General features: G+C 42.5%; 1 protein-coding gene across 2 annotated transcripts in view; it reads right to left on the bottom strand.

Annotated features, from left to right (window-relative positions):
* ARFGAP2 (ARF GTPase activating protein 2) overlaps positions 1–17,533 on the bottom strand; it is a 46,010-nt gene that overhangs the window by 3,865 nt on the left and 24,612 nt on the right. For both annotated transcript variants that reach the window (XM_082270335.1, XM_082270336.1), the window contains 7 exons: positions 17,352–17,488; positions 15,362–15,493; positions 14,377–14,502; positions 13,654–13,791; positions 9,839–9,962; positions 1,859–1,952; positions 752–870 (listed from right to left, as the gene is read on the bottom strand). In XM_082270335.1, coding sequence (XP_082126461.1) covers positions 752–870; positions 1,859–1,952; positions 9,839–9,962; positions 13,654–13,791; positions 14,377–14,502; positions 15,362–15,493; positions 17,352–17,488 — 870 coding nt within the window. The remainder of the gene's footprint in view (positions 1–751; positions 871–1,858; positions 1,953–9,838; positions 9,963–13,653; positions 13,792–14,376; positions 14,503–15,361; positions 15,494–17,351; positions 17,489–17,533) is intronic.

Raw genomic sequence — 17,533 nt, 5'->3', positions numbered from 1 at the left:
TTTGTTGGATCAAAATTCATCTCTTCAAGCGACTGGCGGAAGATATTTTAAAGAGCTTTTGTAAAAGGGCGTGGGAGGGTGAGAAATGTTTAAGATGCAACTTTTTTTATTTTTTTTAAGACTTGTAAATGATCTGTATCAAGTGTGGATTTTTTAATCTAACATTGAATTCAATAAAAAAGGAGGAAAACCAAAAAAAAAACAAAAAAAAAAAAAACAAACACCCCAAAACACTGGGTATTGTGGTAACCACTGGAAGTAAATTAGCTGAAGGAGAGCACTTGGGAGGCACATATCAGCAGGTTGGGGGGAGATGGGGGTTTGGTGCATTCTTTACACAGAGAGGGTCATTTGGCCCTGAATAGGCAAAATTACATATCTTAAAAAACAAAAAAAAACAACCTATAATTGAAAGGTTATGGCCATTTAGCAACATGGCACCAGAGCCATGCAGAAACCCACAGTGAGTAGATTAGCGTCAATTACATTTCTGCGTTGTACAAATCATTCTTTTTACACTTTTATATAAAATCTGTATCTGTCCTGATGGCTTTTTATTGTCACAGCTGAAGCTCCTTTTCAGTACTGGAGGCTGACATTACCCGAGTCGAAGGCAGGGACATTCGTTTCAGGGCAAAGCAGCATCCTTTACAGTGATGATGTAATGGCACATCTAGCAGGGTATGAGAACCTCTGTTGTGACAGGTAAAATCCATCCTGACAGATTCCTTTACAAGCCCCTTTGTGTTACCTGTAAGGTGTTCATGACACCGTTTGCCAATACAGCCATCTTGCCTGCAACAGATTTCACACCCTGCTTAAAGTGGGTGATATCGGCAGATGGCAGAACATTCCCCAATGAGACTCCACCTGCAAAATAAAGCATTAAGCCAATGTAATAATTGTTTCACAAATTTTAATTGATGCTAAAGTGACATTAAAGGTTAAAGTAATATTTTTTTTTTTAAATAACAAACATCTGCTACTTACCTCCTCTGTGCAATGGTTTTGCACAGAGTAGCCCCGATCCTCCTCTTCTCAGGTTCCTCATCGGCACTCCTGGTTCCTCCTCTTCTTTGAGCACCCCATAGCAAGCCGCTGCTATGGGGGGGGCTTGTGCATGCTCGCTCCTGAGCCCCACTCTGTGTCTCTATAAGACACACAGATAGGGGCTCAACCTGCCCCCCTCCCCCACTCATTGGCTCACAGGCTGTGACTGACAGTAGCGGCAAACAACCAATGGCTCTCACTGCTGTGTCTCAGCTAATGAGGTGGAGTAGACCCGGGAGAGCAGAATAGAATTTAGAAGGTAAAGAAAAAAAAAAAAAAAAAAAAAAGAGTCAAACTCTACAACCACTTTATATTGATCAGTGTTTCAAATAAACTCTGTTGTCCCATAACAGATATCATGTAATTTTTAAGAATATGAACCAGTTTTGCTATTTTTTAGGGCAATTGTCAAAGAACTGAGGACAGTGGATGATGCCTCCCCTAGTATTTCTCTCCATGGGATCTATGAGGCATAAACAAAGCAGGCCCTAAATTTAGGGACTGATTCAAAGGAGATCTACAACCGGATGAAAAAACCATCATCATTACAAACTGGCAAGTTATCAAACAGGTTATGTGCTCTTCGTAACTTTTTGTGCTGCTACAGCTACCTTTCCAAAACACTTTCACTGCTAGATGGGGCGGCACTGTGTGTAATTGGTAGTCTTATCTAGACCCCACAGAAGCATGACAATAGGACAAGATTCCTCTCCTGCTACAAGCCCAAAAAAAGCATAGACCCAAGTCTTTTTTTTTTTTTTACTTTGTTCCTGTGGGTACATGAGACACGGTATATTGGTGAACGTACCTGCTGTGTCTACTGAGTCTGCGTCTCCAAAAAGGTCAGCTGAGCTGATGGCATTGTTGGAGGAGAGCTGCTGCAGACGGGACCGAGCTTCATACTGCAGAGAGACAAGGAGCGATAAATTGTGAGCATCATGCATAACCAGTGACGAAATATCACCAAAACATCTCCAATCACGCCAATGTGCTATGCAAGGCTCCAGCACATTTAGGAAACAAAAGTATTATTATTATTATTATTATAATACAGGATTTATATAGCGCCGACAGTTTGCGCAGCGCTTTACAATATGAAAAGTAAGAGAGAAACTAAGTAATAAGGTAAATACTAACTGACCAATGACCCCTCAAGACTGATTTGGACCTAGGGTAGCCCAAACCACATAGGAGAAATTCAATAAAGCATTTAGGACAGTTTTGGTGGTATGCTCCCTTTAAACTCACCTACGTATAATGCATGAAAGTCTTGCGATAGTTTCATACATGTTACTGGCAACATGCAACACATTCAGGTCATTTTTTTATTTCTGTCACTATTGCTGAAACAAATTAAAGAATTACTACTAGTTCCTAGATAATGAAGACCAACTGTAAGAGTCCATTCATACGAATACGACTTGTCATGCGACTTGTCAGCCTGACAAGTCGCGGTCCGTTGTGTGGTACATTAAACGGTTCTAATAGGAGCGACACTCCGACTTAGAAAAAGGTTCCTGTACTACTTCGGGGCGACCTGGAGCGACTTGCATAGACATTCATTTTATGAAGTCCATGCAAATCGCGCCGAAGTCGCGATGCACGCGACTTCACAGGTTGCCCCCGAAGTCGTGCCGCTTCAGTGTGAATGCGGTGTAAGACTCTAGAGACAGGCCAGTGCTGAACCATGTTGCAAAATCCTCTCTCACTCTTCTTGCTGCTGTGTGCCTTATCTCTCTCCTCTGATCTCCCCAAGCTTCCCCATTACCCTCCCCCCCATTCCCCTCTGTGAACTCTCATCACGTTTACCCCTTCCAAGTTATCCCCTGGCTGCTCTGTGGCCTTCTCCCCCTTTTCCATGGCAATCTCTCCCTTACACCCCCATCATTTGCCTGAGCACTGGGCAACTTGTTTGCTAGGCTGCCAGTGTCCTCACAACCAGTAACCCATCCTTAGCCCCATTTAGCTGCTGCCCATAGGCGTGAGCACAAGGTGTGCCGGGTGTGCCTGGGCACACCCTAATCACCTAGGGCACATTAGCATTATCGCTTTGTTTGCAAGTGAGTAGATGGGAAAGATCTCCCTCTGACTTACTCTGCCATAGGAGAAGTGCCTATGCCATTCTTTTTCACTGTGCCAGCAAGAAGAGTAATGTACCGGGGCCATATACATATAGACACACACATGCATGTGTATTGAAACTTTGGGGTGCACACCCTAATGCAATAGGCTGCACACACCTATGCTGCTGGCCAGGGAAATTCTCTGGCCGGGTGGTGAAAGTAAACAAAGGGGCGATGGTCCTGGCTGGCATCATTGCTCAAATAGGACAAGAGCACAACACACACACACAATTTACATTACGAAGGGATAGTTTCTCAAACGTTGATATAAAAAATAAATGGATAAAAGTATACAATGCATGAAGCATCAAGTATTAGGAATTTTAAGAAAAAAAAAAAATATTTGTGGAATTCTAGACAAAAAGTACTGTACTGTACACTATACAAAGAGCACACTAGGTCCATTTTACACTAGTGATCCTTTGCGGCTGGTTGACAAATCACCAGCAATAGTATAACTAGATTGTCTAGATTATAAATTGTTTTAATATTTCTAAGTCAAGCTTATTTTTCAGCGTTTTTTTTCTTATTCTTCCAATGATGTTGGAATGATGCAATTATCTATAGTTTGTGCAGCCTGCACATCGTTTCTGGAATGGAGCACAGAGCCATTAATCCTTCACTAAATTATAAATGGTGCTGTTCAGCAACTAGCAGAGAAAGGTTACAAGATGAGTTACAGTGGGAGGAAGAGATGGCCAGTCAAGCAGAGCAAATTCAAATATATGTTAGGCCAGGCAGAAACAGTGCAAGCAAGGACATAAGGCGGTGTTTTTAGCATCAATTAATCATTGTCCTGGAAGAGGGTGTAAGCAACGTGCAGGTAAAAATGTTCACTGAAGCCCTTGCTAACAATTGCTTTATCTAGAGCTCACGGTAGTGCAAACAGAAATTAAAGAAAAAATGAAAAAAAAAAAAAAAAAAGAAAATGTGGGACATTCTGCATATTTAACTCTTAACTCTTTAAAAATCATTTTTAGTACTAGGAATTAAATAAAAATGATAAAATAATGCATTTCGGCAATGCTAAAAGGGAACAGACAGCCTGTAGGTATGGCATCTGAAACAACAAACCACACCAACTACTAGAGCCACTTGTCTGCATGGGCCAGTTTCTGTAAAAGGTGAACTTATCCTTGGAGCAGCACCATTATTGTAGCCAAACTTCCCTATTTCTACAGGCTAATCTACAAAAATACAGTCTACTTTTAATACTATATACTAGCCATTCTCAACCAGGGTTCCATGGAATCCTAGGGTCCCCTCCAGAGATTGCTAGGGGTTTCTTGAGTTCTGGATAACTGACCTCCCATCTGATGGTTGCTGCATAGTTCCAGACCTAATGCCATTTGGCAGAGCCAGCAGCAGGATACCAATGCTAAATTTAGCTGTCTGTAAGGGTGGCATTCTGACTATCACTGTGAAAAAGGAGGCATTCTTCCAATTGACCACCATTGTAAGGGTGATATTTTGCAACTGACCCCAAGACCTCAAAAATATTTCAAGAGTTCCTCTGGGGGGGGGGGGGGGGGGGAGTTATGAAAGGCCACTCTCTACCAGTGTTTCTCAACTTTTTTTTAGTCAAGGCACCCTTTAAAGTTAAGTACAATCTCAAGGCACCCATTATTATGGACAGTCTTGAGGCACCCCATTCTAAAATGCAAAAAAATTATTCTAATAGCTTTACATAATGCAGCAACACCCACACATATAGGACACCCAATGTAAGAGGCGATTTATTCTTCCAAAGCAAAATACACTTTTGAACACAGGTACAGATTCGTATCCAAGGTTTCTCTTCCCGCTCAGCTTCTTTCCATCAGTCAGCTAACGTAAGCCCAGTGCTGACAGAGAGGGCAGGGGAGAGCCATTCAAGGATGTTGTGTAGGTGACCGACATCCTCCCTACCAACTGATGACATCAATGGTTGCTAGGATGCCGGTGGCTAGAAGGTCATAATGAAAACCTGTGGCTTTGTGTAACTAAAAGTCAGGCTTGATCCACCAACTGGCTTGTATACAATTTTAGGGCAATTTTTAGGAATTTTGCCAAGGCACCCCTGAAGAAACCTCAAGGCACCCTAGTTGAAAAAGGTGGATCTATACTATACCCTACATCTAATGCTAAAATACAAATATGGAAAAGCAAGCATGAGAAAATGTGAAAGTCACAGAAATATTAAAAAGGGAAACAAATTATACTAATGAAAACACGCAATACTTTCACTCCAAACAAGTGGCCAGGGTGACACCCCTTCAGAACAATACACCTATCTCCCCTCTAGGTACATATCTGGCTGGCCAAAGTGACCAGACTGCAGTAGATTACTCCACTTCACTTCTGGAAAAGGTGCCACAGAGGGTCACATAATGATGGCTTTAGGGGGAGTTAAAATTGCTTTGGAAGAATTATTATTATTATTATTTTTTTTTCAAAACAAGTTTGAGAGGGGGTGGGAGCAAATATTTGCCTGGAGATGGGCTTTATGAGTATTGGTACCAGGAATGTTTGAATCACTGAGTGCTTATGTTGATGTGGAGGCCCGGCTTTCAGAGCTGCCATAAGGTAGTCAGACCATACTCACATGTCTGATTAGCCCCAAAAAATAAAATAATCAGCAAGACTACAATTTGTTCACTTATTGCGATGGGTTTATTCAACATACACTTTCTAAACAAGCTAAAGTTTACTGTCAAAGTAGGTTCCCCACTAGCTTCTTGTTGCACTTGTCTATCTCCAAGACACTAGCTCTGTCCTCTGTGAAAGCCTCAAACAAACAGATGTGGCCATGTGCCCCTGCTAGATTTTTCACACAGCTGTGCATGTGGTATATGAAGAATTATCTAGCCCAGGGGTCTCCAAACTTTTCAAACAAAAGGGCCAGTTTACTGTCCTTCAGGCTTTGTGGGAGCCCAATTGTGGTCGGTGGGGTAGAAAAATGTCTCGGGCCCAGCATCAGTGAGAATAAACATGGCCTCACGCTCAGTGGTCAGTAGGAGGAGAAATAGTGCCCCATCATTGGTATCAGTGGAAGAAATGGTGCCTCATTGTTGGCGTCATTGGGAAGAATAGTACTCCATCATTGATACTAGTGGGAGGAATCAGGGCTGTGGAGTCGGTAGATAAATGTTCCAATTTTTTGTACTTCCATCGACTCCTCTGTATTGATAATATGTATTAATCTTTCGACACTGACTTGGGTGGGTGGCATTGCAGTAACTATTCAGGCCACATCACTAACGATCTCTGGATAAACAAGGATGGCTTCTTCAACAGTAAGTTTTGATGAGCGATCATACTTTTCAACTTCTTTTAGTGCTTTATAAAACTCCTGTTGGAATTTTTTTATTTGGACATTTACTGGTTCTGTAACGCTTATGCGATGTCGCTTTCCTTTAGCAACTTCCATTTTGTCTAAGAAGCAATCAAAGTCTAATTCTTCGAAGATGATGATCCTGAGTTACCACTATTGCTTAAAAGAACTTCATCCTGTGGAGGTATTTCAGGTCGTAATCCCTTCATGCGAACTGCTACATCATAGAGGGCCTTTTTCCCAGTAGCAGTCTGTTCACTGTTCAACAAAAGTCGGCTCATTGGGTCGACATAAATAGCCGCTAACAAGATTTCATTTTCCAGCAAAAGACTCTCTTTTCATCATTGAAGATGCAATGCCCTCAGCTATTAACCCTCCATTTTTGTTCAGGCGATATAACAGGCTCTTCCATTCCAAGAGGAATTTACCCGGGGTTAGATCGTCACATTGCAACCTCTTGGTGACAGTGAAGGGGTGAGAAAGAAGGTTCTCCAGTTCTTTTGTTTGTGTCCACTGGCTTTCAGTTAATGCAAGGTTGTCATTGCCCATTTCTTCTATGAAGTCTTTAAGTTCAAGCAAACGCTTCACCATGAAATAAGTGCTTCCCCAGCGAGTTGTTTGATCCAAAATGGCTCCTTTTCCTGCACGTCTTTTCAAAATTGCATCTGTTTTCGGGGCCCTGTCTGCAACAGTTACTTGCCGTAATTTGCCAATTAGTGTATCTGCATGGCAATCTTTTAATCCATCTCTTATGGAAAGTTGCAGTGTATGAACAGCACATCACATATGATGAATAGTAGCAAGCTTCAATGCTTCTTCAACAAAGTTGTCTAAAAAAATGTCAGCATTCTCTTCAGTTTCTAAACTTTCTCCAATACTTGCAGAGCTGTCTTCCTCTAACTCTAATATCTGTTACTTCCTTCATCTGCGTTCATCTTCTCAATTGTGCTCAACATGTTAGAAGCGTTATCTGTCACCGCACACAAAATCTGTTCCTTTGTAATTTCAAAATCTTCTAAAACACCCTCCACTAACTTCTGAAAGTAATCACTGGTGTGATGTGCCAGAGTGTCCTTTAATCCGAGGATCCGTGTTATTGTTTTGTTATTTTCATCCACAAATCTAACATTAATAGCAAAATAATTGACTCTGTGATGTGTGCATGCATCCATTTTAAGGAAGACAAAACTTCCTTTCAGTACTTTCTGTAGTTCTTCCTTTTTACATTTGGCCTCCTCAATTATAAGTTTCCTTATACCAAGTCATTAATTATAACATTTTGTGAATTGGGACATTTAAACTTGCTTTTTTTTTTTTTTAATTCCAATCTAAATTTAGCAGGATTAGGAGTCGGTGCATTGTTTGCCGACTCCAGGTACCCAAAATTTCCTCCGACTCCTCGACTCCGACTCCACAGCCCTGGGAGGAATAGTACCGGTCATTAATGTCAGTGGTAGGATTTATGCCCTAGTGTTGGTGTCAGTAGGAGGAATAGTGCACCATCGTTGGGGTCAGTCGGTGGAACAGTGCCTCAAATCATTGGGGCAAGTGAGGCCACTTCATTGGGGAAGTCATTCTTCTTCAATCAGTGGGGAATCATACCCCAAAGGCAGGATAAAGGCTAGCAAAGGGCCGCAGTTTGGAGACCATAGTTCTAAGTAATGGTGCAGGAGTCTTTACAGAAACTTGTGAAATCAGAATCTGCCAGCGCCGACTTGCTTTTAAAGATTTAAATTCCAGGGGGGCCCATGGACTATGAAATGTGCACAGCCAGTGACATTGGAAATTCAAACCCGCCTGCTTGTTTTGGGTCACTGATTCAGCAAGCAATGAGATATGGACAATGAGAGCAGCAAAGCTTTTATAATATAACCCAACAATGGAGCCTGCTAAACTTTCATCCCTGAAAACTTCCTGTAAGGAAAACTGAATTTGTTGCAGTTATGAACAGTTCTAGGTTTCAGAGCTTAACCCCCTCGGTCAAACTATTTAGATGGTGAATCTATCTAAAAACATTTTTGGATTAAACAGTTTAACCCCAGCAGGCCTCAATGATAAGTTAGAGGTACATACCAGTTCAGGTTAAGCCAGCCACACATGGATTGAAATTTGGGTCGTTTAGCAGGGAACAGCCAAATATCAATCTATGTATGGGCACTCTGGTTGTACACAAGTCGATCCCTTAACTTGTGTACAACCTGTTGGAATTTTCCCAGAATGAATAGTGTTGCCGGCTATAGCCTGCGACACTAATCAGTGTGTCCTGCTGGCAAGGATGGCTCCCTACGGGCAGGCATCATTATCACAGATGCCTATGCACTACAGGAGGCTGGGTGACCAGTAGGGGCAGTATGTGAAGACAACCACAGATGGGTGTAAGTAATTTGCCGGATATGGAGCTGGTTGGGGGTGGGTACCCCACCAAACTCGGGGAGACCACAGAGACACTACAAAACGGCATTCTACAAAGCAATACAGTTATGGAAACTGATGAGGTATTCTGTTATTCAATTTTAGGATTACACGGTACAATTTTATAGCCGAAAGGCATAAGTATCTGGTAACCTAAGTATCTGGTAACCTAACATAGTGGAGCCCCATATTCTATATTGTATATCACATGTGTTGGATTGGATTATGTAAATAATGCGATAAAGGTTGTTTATGAAAAATGGTTGATAAGTTAAATTGTTAAGATAAGAAAAAGCAAGATGTATTATGCTATTCTGGGCTTTAACATTATAAATTCATTAATTACTGTATAAAATAAATGCCAATTGAAGGAAGTGGTTTCTATAAGTATGTGTGGAGAGAGATGAAGAGTGCATGTATGTGTCCCCTAGTATTGGTGAGCTGGCTCTGATGAAGAGGCGATGCCTCAAAATGCGTTTACAAGGATATTAGAAGTTGGTCTTTAAATTAAGCACTAATAGATGGATTAGTGCATTCATTGGTCAATGGGATGTCCCTTACCAAAATTAAGAAGTGTCTCTTTATATAACTTTGAGTACAACATATTTAATATAACGGATTAAAAGTTGTTTTGGGAGGATCCTACACTATGCCAGCACGTTCATTCTCGGTTTCATTTACAGTTTATCTAAGGCAGAATTTATAATTTTAAACAAGCCACTAGCAGGCTTCAACAAGTTTCAAGCAGCGCTGAATCAAGTCTGTTGAAGCCTGCTAGCAGCTGGTTTAAAGTGACAGCCAGCACTCGCACTATGATCTATGTCCACAAACTGGAGCTGACGGTACTGTAATGGTTTCAGGAAACCCACTAAAAACCGTTGGCATGACAGTATCATGCAGTGCTTAGGAGAGGTTATGTTCTAGAGTACACTGCACTTACCTCAGCATCCTGCTCTCTGCCAAAGAACATGTCTGAGGAGATGGCTTTGGCGCTGGCGAACTTTGTGCGTGCTTCGTTGGATTCTGGAGCTGGGGTAGGCTCCGGCTTTCTCCTGTTTGCAGGCCTGAGTGTGAAGAATACAATATACAAGGGCTCATCAATAACACACTTTATAAGAAAGGTATTATGTACGCTCACAATCTATTGCTCTGGTCATTACAGACCAAGAATCAAAGTTGATTTTATGCTTCCAGGTTCCCCCAAAGCCTAGGAAGATCAAGGTAGTTTACCAGTAACACTTTAGATGGTTTTTTTATGTTGCAGAAAGAAACTATTGAAGGCAGACTGTATTTATGGCTATGTTAGCTTTTACCAATGAAAATTATTTGGCTTTGCCCCACCAAGGACACCGCTGCATAGTGAGAAGTCCAACATAGCCAAGAGGTTGTGTAAAATCCTTTTCCTGCAGGCCCTTCAGGGTCACAGGAAGCCATACACCTGCCGGGTTATACTGCCACCTAAAGATGGATTGGACACAATCCTCCACAAACAAAAAAAATTGCAGGCCAGGCCTAGGAAAACCCCTCCTTACTACCAGCATTTTTTTTTTGCTAATTTCATAGAAGGATGGATGTCTTTTTCTATAGCTCTCCTGAGAAAGGTCTAACCTTTTTCTAGCTTTTTTGCCTCTTTTCCACTTGTGGTGCTTTGAAGACATCGGTTACTGTAAAACAAAAGTCAGACATGCAGCACTTTCCAGGTCTGGAATGGTGTCATTACCTCAGTGCTTGCCCCATCTCTAAAGGCTCCCTTCATGAGTAGGTGGTTTGGGCCATTGAGCACCTTCAAACCATTCACTCTCCGGCAGTTTCTCCGCAAGGCGTTAAGGCTGAGGAACTGGGCACTGGTGTCAACAGCTGGGTGGAGTGTTATGTGGGCTTCATGCTCTCTTTCTTGCTATTCAGTGTTGGAGGCATCTTCCATTGCTACTTTTGTATACAAGAGCCACAAGGAACTTGATCCCCAGTCCTACTGTCCCCCTACAGCAGGGGTAGGGAACCTATGGCTCGCGAGCCAGACGTGGCTCTTTTGATGGCTGCATCTGGCTCGCAGACAAATCTTTAATAAAGGGGGGGGCGTGTCCGGACGTGAGCCGAGCTGGACGTGTAGTCTCAGAGCTCCGCCGCATCTACCACTCAATCCAGTGCCATCCGTGTAGCTGTGCCCGGTGCCAAAGAGATTTCTGCACCCAATCGATGGTACACTTTGTGGGCTACTCACTGCTACCCTCAGTTCGTCTCTGGGTGACCGGATTGCCGCGCTACGGACCCCGTGGCCTACTCATGGTACCGCCGCCAGGTCGTGTGCTGTGCATCTGAGGGCCTTGCATGAAGCTTAACCTCACCACCTATTTTTCTAGTACTTTATTCATCACTGGTTAGCAACAGCATAACAACGTTATTAAAAAGAATTCAGAGCCTTATTGTACTTTAAAAGTGTTGGTCTTACATAAAATGCATACTTGTATTTAGTTTCAAACATATTGTGTTAACTGTTTCACCCATGAATATGAATATTAAATAAAGGTTCCCGACCCCTGAAATATAGCGTATGGCTCTCACGGAATTACATTTGAAAATATGTGGTGTTCATGGCTCTCTCAGCCAAAATGGTTCCCCACCCCTGCCCTACAGTTTGGTCAGCCTGACCCAACACCTGCTTCTAAGCAGTTGGGTTTGAGAGTTCTGGAGGCTTTGCCTTGTACCCTGAGCTACATTGCTTTCTGCCTTGCGGGACAACCTGTCTGATTCTAGACACAGGGGGGCAAGATCTGCGGTATGGGGTGCCTCCATCTCACACTGCACTCAAATGATTCTGGCACAGCATGCCTACTGATATGTTCAGGTGTTTGCAGCCTTGAATTTTGCCCTCTGCTGTTCTATGCCACCTTTGGTGTCTTCCCTAGCTCTATCAGGCATGACCACCTCCTCTGCTCTGTCTAGGGAGGATTTCACAGCCATCCAGTATTTTATACGTCATATCACAGATGCTTGCCGACTCTGACTGCAAAGGCCACAAGAGCGATCCAGTGCCTTCCCCTGCAGATTCACTATCTGAGCCAATCCTCCAGTATAACCCAACAGTATACAACCTCCTGTGTTCCTCAACGGATGAGAAAGAAAAATACTAAAACAAGCAAAAAAAGATGCTCGTCAGCCTAATAAACTGTAATATCTGGTTGAAAATCAGAGGCCCTATATAGGTAAAATGTGTCCATATATGCATGTACCACTTAGCTATATGTTCATTCTGGGTTGTAGTATACTTTTCATGTAAAATTCCAGAAGAACCACATGCTTTCTCAGCAGAAATTCTAACTAATATATTTACAACCAAACTGCTTTGCAAAAAATGATCCTCAGGAATGTGAGGAAAACAGCAAGTGATCCTGTGTTTATTTCAAAGTGCATCTAGATACAAAAACTAAAAACTGTAATACATTGCAGCTTACTAATCATTAGATGTGGTGTCTGCATTAGTTTTCTTTTTCTTAGGCTTCCCTTTATTTCTACCTGGTGAGCATTCCAGTAACACATTATCTGAGAAAACACTCACTCATTGTATTGTATCCATAGAGCATTGTCACCCAAAGAATAAAAGTGAGTTAGGACTACAGAACTTTGCCCTCAACATAACAAATGGGGTGGGAATTGTAATACACAGAGAACTGGGAATGTACCAGCTAATAAGAGTGCAGCAGAGGCAGAAAGTGCAGAAGTTATCAGCTCACTAGAATTCTGGCAGGATCAACAGATTTATTTTTCTTTGCATTTATTGAACAGATGTAACAATAACATTTTTAATGCTAATTTAACAATTTGTAATATTTAACAAACCAAAAATGTAAAGAAAGGCCTTACTAACCAATAGTAAAGAGCAGGGGAGGGGTGGAGTTTAAAGTCATTCAGGAACTGACGTTGTGCAAAGACCTTTAGGTGTCTGCTGTACATATGTGACTGCACCTAAAGCACAAGTTGTGGAAGCTTAAAAATGGCTTAAGTGGATTTATTTACCTGATCCTCCATGCCGCTAGACCAGTCCTCGCAGTTTCTTCTCTCCGATGATCCAGTGGTCTAAGGTCCTGACATCATCAAGACTAAAGGCCCGCACACACGTACCGATTGTCGGCCGTAAATATTCGGCCAACGTCCGTTCGGCCGATTGTCGGCTTGTTAGTATGATGCTTCCGACAACCGACTGCGACTTTTCGGCCGAACAGAATCTGCTGTGCAGGCTTTAAAATTTTTGTAGGCCAACAAAGAACGGCCGATTGTTCGTCAGTCAGTACAGGTTTTCGGCCGACAAAAAGCAGATGAGCAAGACTGGGCATGCTCAGAGAAGAAAAAACACACGAAAAGTAAACCATCACATGACATCACTTCTGCAGTCGGTTATTGTTGGCCGACAAAATTCGTGTGCGGTCTTTAGCACTTTTCAACCTACAAAACAGCACCAGACAAAAGACGGCCGATCGTTCGGCCGACATTCGGTACGTGTGTACGGGGCTTAATGTAGGGTCCATAGCCCTTCATTGAACGTGATGACGCAGGACAGTCCCACCACCAGAATGTGGGAAACTGAGAATCAGGTAAATAAAAAACGCTTTTTACTCGCCGATAAACTAAATGAGCAATTAATAATTTCACTGTGGGTGCAGCCTTGGAGTAGGGCTAGAAGTTGAATGTTAACACAAATTTAAAATAGGACAAAAGTACAACAAAATATTTCCCTGATAACATACTGAGAAAACTCACCGGTCTCGTACTGGTTGAATACTGGAGATAGTCACCTCTCGCTCATCCTCACTCTTATCTGCAGACCCCCAGGTAGAGGTTTCGGTTTCCCATCTTGAGCTAAATCCTTCACCTAGCGAGAATGGGTTGTCTTTATATCTAACAAAAAAAAAAAAAAAAAAAAAAAAAAAAACACAGATTACATTACAAAATGTAGTTAAATCATGAACACTTAAAGAATATAAACTTAGAAACATATCTACTTGGCTGGAAATAAAGGAATGCAGTGCTACTACTCCACCGGCAATTCAAATCTGCTCTGAAGCCGGTGCCTCTGGCAAAACAGTTGCTGAAGCCTCACAAAATATCCAAAAACGAATGCCGGCACAACAGCAGATATAACTGAGCAGCAGATGAGTTTTTATTGATGCAGAGTAATACAACCACAAACTGATCAATATGTTTCATCCATCCTGGCCTTATTCATGACTGTCGTAAAGAAGGCCAGGGTGGGCGAAACATATTGGCCAGCTTGCGGCTGTATTGCTCTTCATCAATAAAAAAAAAACACTCGTCATGCTGCTGATGTATGCCATTGTACCAGCTTTCCATTGGAACATATCTATTTGGCCCCTTTATGAAATGAAGGTGCTACATGTATTACAATGGCCATGAATACATTATACCTGCCAAAGAATTGCACTGTATTATAACTGAAGATGGATAGCTACCACAATAACATACTTTGGCGGTCCAGAGGTGAAGCTGGAGTCTTCCAATAGGTCAAGTTGAGATCGTGATGATTTCGTTGCAACAGGCGTCTCCTGTTCGATCACATGCATCTCTGAGAGAACCGAATGCGAAATAGAACTGCGCAGAGGTAAATGGCATTGTAATAAGCATTCTGCCAAGCAAATAATCATCAATACATTCTTAAAAAAAGTTAGGTCTGCTTTCAAATTCATAAATGTATGATTAAACACTCCCATCTTCATAAAAAGCCTGTACACATTTAAAAGGTCTCACGTTTAGACAACCATTACTATGTCCTCCACTACTTAACCCACACTGCTAAGTTTATATAATCCTCTTTTTTTCCCCTAATGATGGTGCTCCTGTCACTGTTTTATTTTTAAAAAAGAATGCTGACTTTACCCGATTTCAGAGTGCCGAACAGCTGTTACGTTACCCGCCACCTCTCTCCATGGGCGGGCTGAGATTCCCACGCTGACCTCAGTCAGGAGGGGAGGAGGAGACAGCCGGCTGGTCACGTGATGGCCGAGCGGCGCTCTGAAATCGGGTAAAGCCAGCATTTTTTTTTTTATAAAAACACAGTGACAGGAGCACCTAGCATTAGGAAAAAAAAAAAAAAAAAGAGGATTAAATAAGATATTAAAAGGTTTTTCAGCAGCAGGAGGGGAGGAGGTGGGCACCTGGCACAGGAACAGAAAGCAGGGAGTGGGAGGAGGACAGAGGGAGCTGCGGCTGACGGAGGCACGTACACTGACCATGGTGTCAAGGCTCAGCAACCATGATACACCGTGGTCAGCTTACAGGGGGAGGGCAGAAACAGGCAGGATCAGCCAGGTATTTCAGGTGATACAGGGCATCAATCATGTGTAACATGATTGAATGGAATAGGATCTTTTTTTTTTTTTGGGGTAACAAACGCTTTAAATAAACTGACCTTGCTATAGGGGGTCTACAGTGGCCGATCAATTTTACATACCTTCTGGAAGCCAAGCCCATGCCCAGCCGCTCTGCCTGCTCCCGTTTTTTCCCTTCCAGGTTCTGTAGCTTCTTCTCCTCTTTCTTCCTATCTATCTGAAGCTCCTGGTAGGCGAGTCTCATGGAAGAAACGCTAATGGGAAAGAAAAATGGCTTGAACAATTTTGCATACATGAAATTATGCGCCCTTAAATTTAGCATTTCCGGAAACAAGGGCTACCATGCAATGAGCAGCTCTCTCATAAGCAGATCAAAAGGCAAAAAAAAAAAAAAAGGAGGCTAGTTCCAGTGAAAACATAAAACAATTGGTAGATCTAGAGATAAGGGCAGTTATCGGTACATCTCAACTGGTTTCAAAAAAGGCACGCTTGATTGCATCTCCAGAACCTACCCCACTGGTCACTGAGGCCAGCCATCAATTAGAAAGGACCAAGAAGTGGCCGAGGCAAGCTCAAGTCTTACAGGAAAAGTTGAGGCTGTCCCATCTTTTCAGCTGCCTATGTCACTGAGTCAACGCTTTGCTTTGATATGTTATTTCTAAGGAAGGCAACCTCTTTACATTTAATGCTGGCGCTTTCCTCAAGCCAAACCTTTAATTTATTGTACACAATTAGGATACAGTACATCCCCCATTGTACTACTCTTTAATATATCCTTTCCACTAAACACAGTTAATAGGGTATTGCAGGAAGAGAGGAAAGCAGGGCTGCCGGCAGGGCACAAACATTGGAAGGTTTTTTACCTTAATGCGGAGACAGCATTTGCTGCATGGAAGATGGGCTTAAAGCAATATTAAACCCAAAATCAAAATAGTAATATACTGCAGCTTTCCAATCCTTAGATGTAGTAGCTGCGGGTTTGTTATTTTTTTAACCACGGTTTCCACCTGGTGATCTGGCCAGTAACACACGTCCCAGTATTAGAGCGCAACAACTCTGGATGAAAGGGGTCCTTTCAGTCTGGGGGAAGGGAAGTGGTAGATGTACTAGCACATTAAAGCCGGCCAAAGACTGTTCAAATCTCATACAGTTCTGCAGGAACCAAATGAGATTCAAACCATGTATGGTTAGGCTGAATGTACCCAGGTCGATCAATCAACTTGGGTACAACCAGCCTGTTGGGTTTTACATGCAATTATTGCTAGCGGCTGTTATATTAGCTAGCAATAATCACTGTGTTCTGGCGGGGATGGCTTCCTCCACCGGGAGAACACAATGGCTCCACGGTCAGCGTTGATGGGGGGAAATTGAGAAATTTACTTGTCTGCAACCTGTAGTTGCAGGAAGGAGAATCACTGTCTATGGCCAGCCTTACATACACTAACAAATTAAAACAAACTCCAGCTCACACTGCAGTCACACAAGCAGTTTTGTCACGCTGGGGTTAAAGAAAGATTTTGCATAAATAAATGTGGATTATAAGCACCCTTGTCAGTGGTAAATTGTTTGTCTCAACATTCTAAACTGCTACATTTGCAGGAGAGTTTGTTCTTCGAGCCCATTCAGACAGGGGCAACACGATTTGCTGGGGCGACCTGTGAAGTCGTGGTGCACAGCATGCACCGCAACCTCGGCACGACTTGCACGGACTTCATATAATTGAAGTCAATGCAAGTCGCCTCCAGGTCGCCCCAAAGAAGTACAGGACCCTTTTTCTAAGTCGGAGCGACTTGTGTTGCTCCTATTAGAACGGGTCCTGTACTACTCTATGGCGAGCGACCGACCGTGACTTGTCAGGCGACCAAGTCGCCTGACAAGTCGCGCTAGTATGAATGGACCCTTAAGAAAATAAAAAAGGGACTTAGACAGATCATCAGATAAAAATAAAAAAAAGAAAGCCTAAAATTAAAAAAAAAAAAAAAAATACCACTAAACTCCACCATCACATCTAAGAATTAGTAAGCTGCTGTTTCTGTTAAATCTAGTGTTCTCTAATTGCACCAGGAATCCAGGATAACAATAAATGCACAATATGGTAAATCAAATACTTACAGGGACTCTTCTGCTTCTTTCCTCATTTCAGCCACCTGTTGCTCTCTCATCTTTTCTGCCACCTGTGCCTGTCGCTCAATCTCACTGAAGCTCTGGCTGCTCACTTTCTGGGCACCAAGACCTTTCTTTGCCCCCAGCTGCAAGACAGAAAAGTGTAAGAACTGCATGTAGATATAACTCAG

This window comes from Pelophylax lessonae (genome assembly GCF_965119305.1).
Source record: "Pelophylax lessonae genome assembly, chromosome: 10".
In the NCBI taxonomy this organism is placed as follows: domain Eukaryota; kingdom Metazoa; phylum Chordata; class Amphibia; order Anura; family Ranidae; genus Pelophylax; species Pelophylax lessonae.
This window is presented reverse-complemented; position numbering and strand designations above follow the sequence as displayed.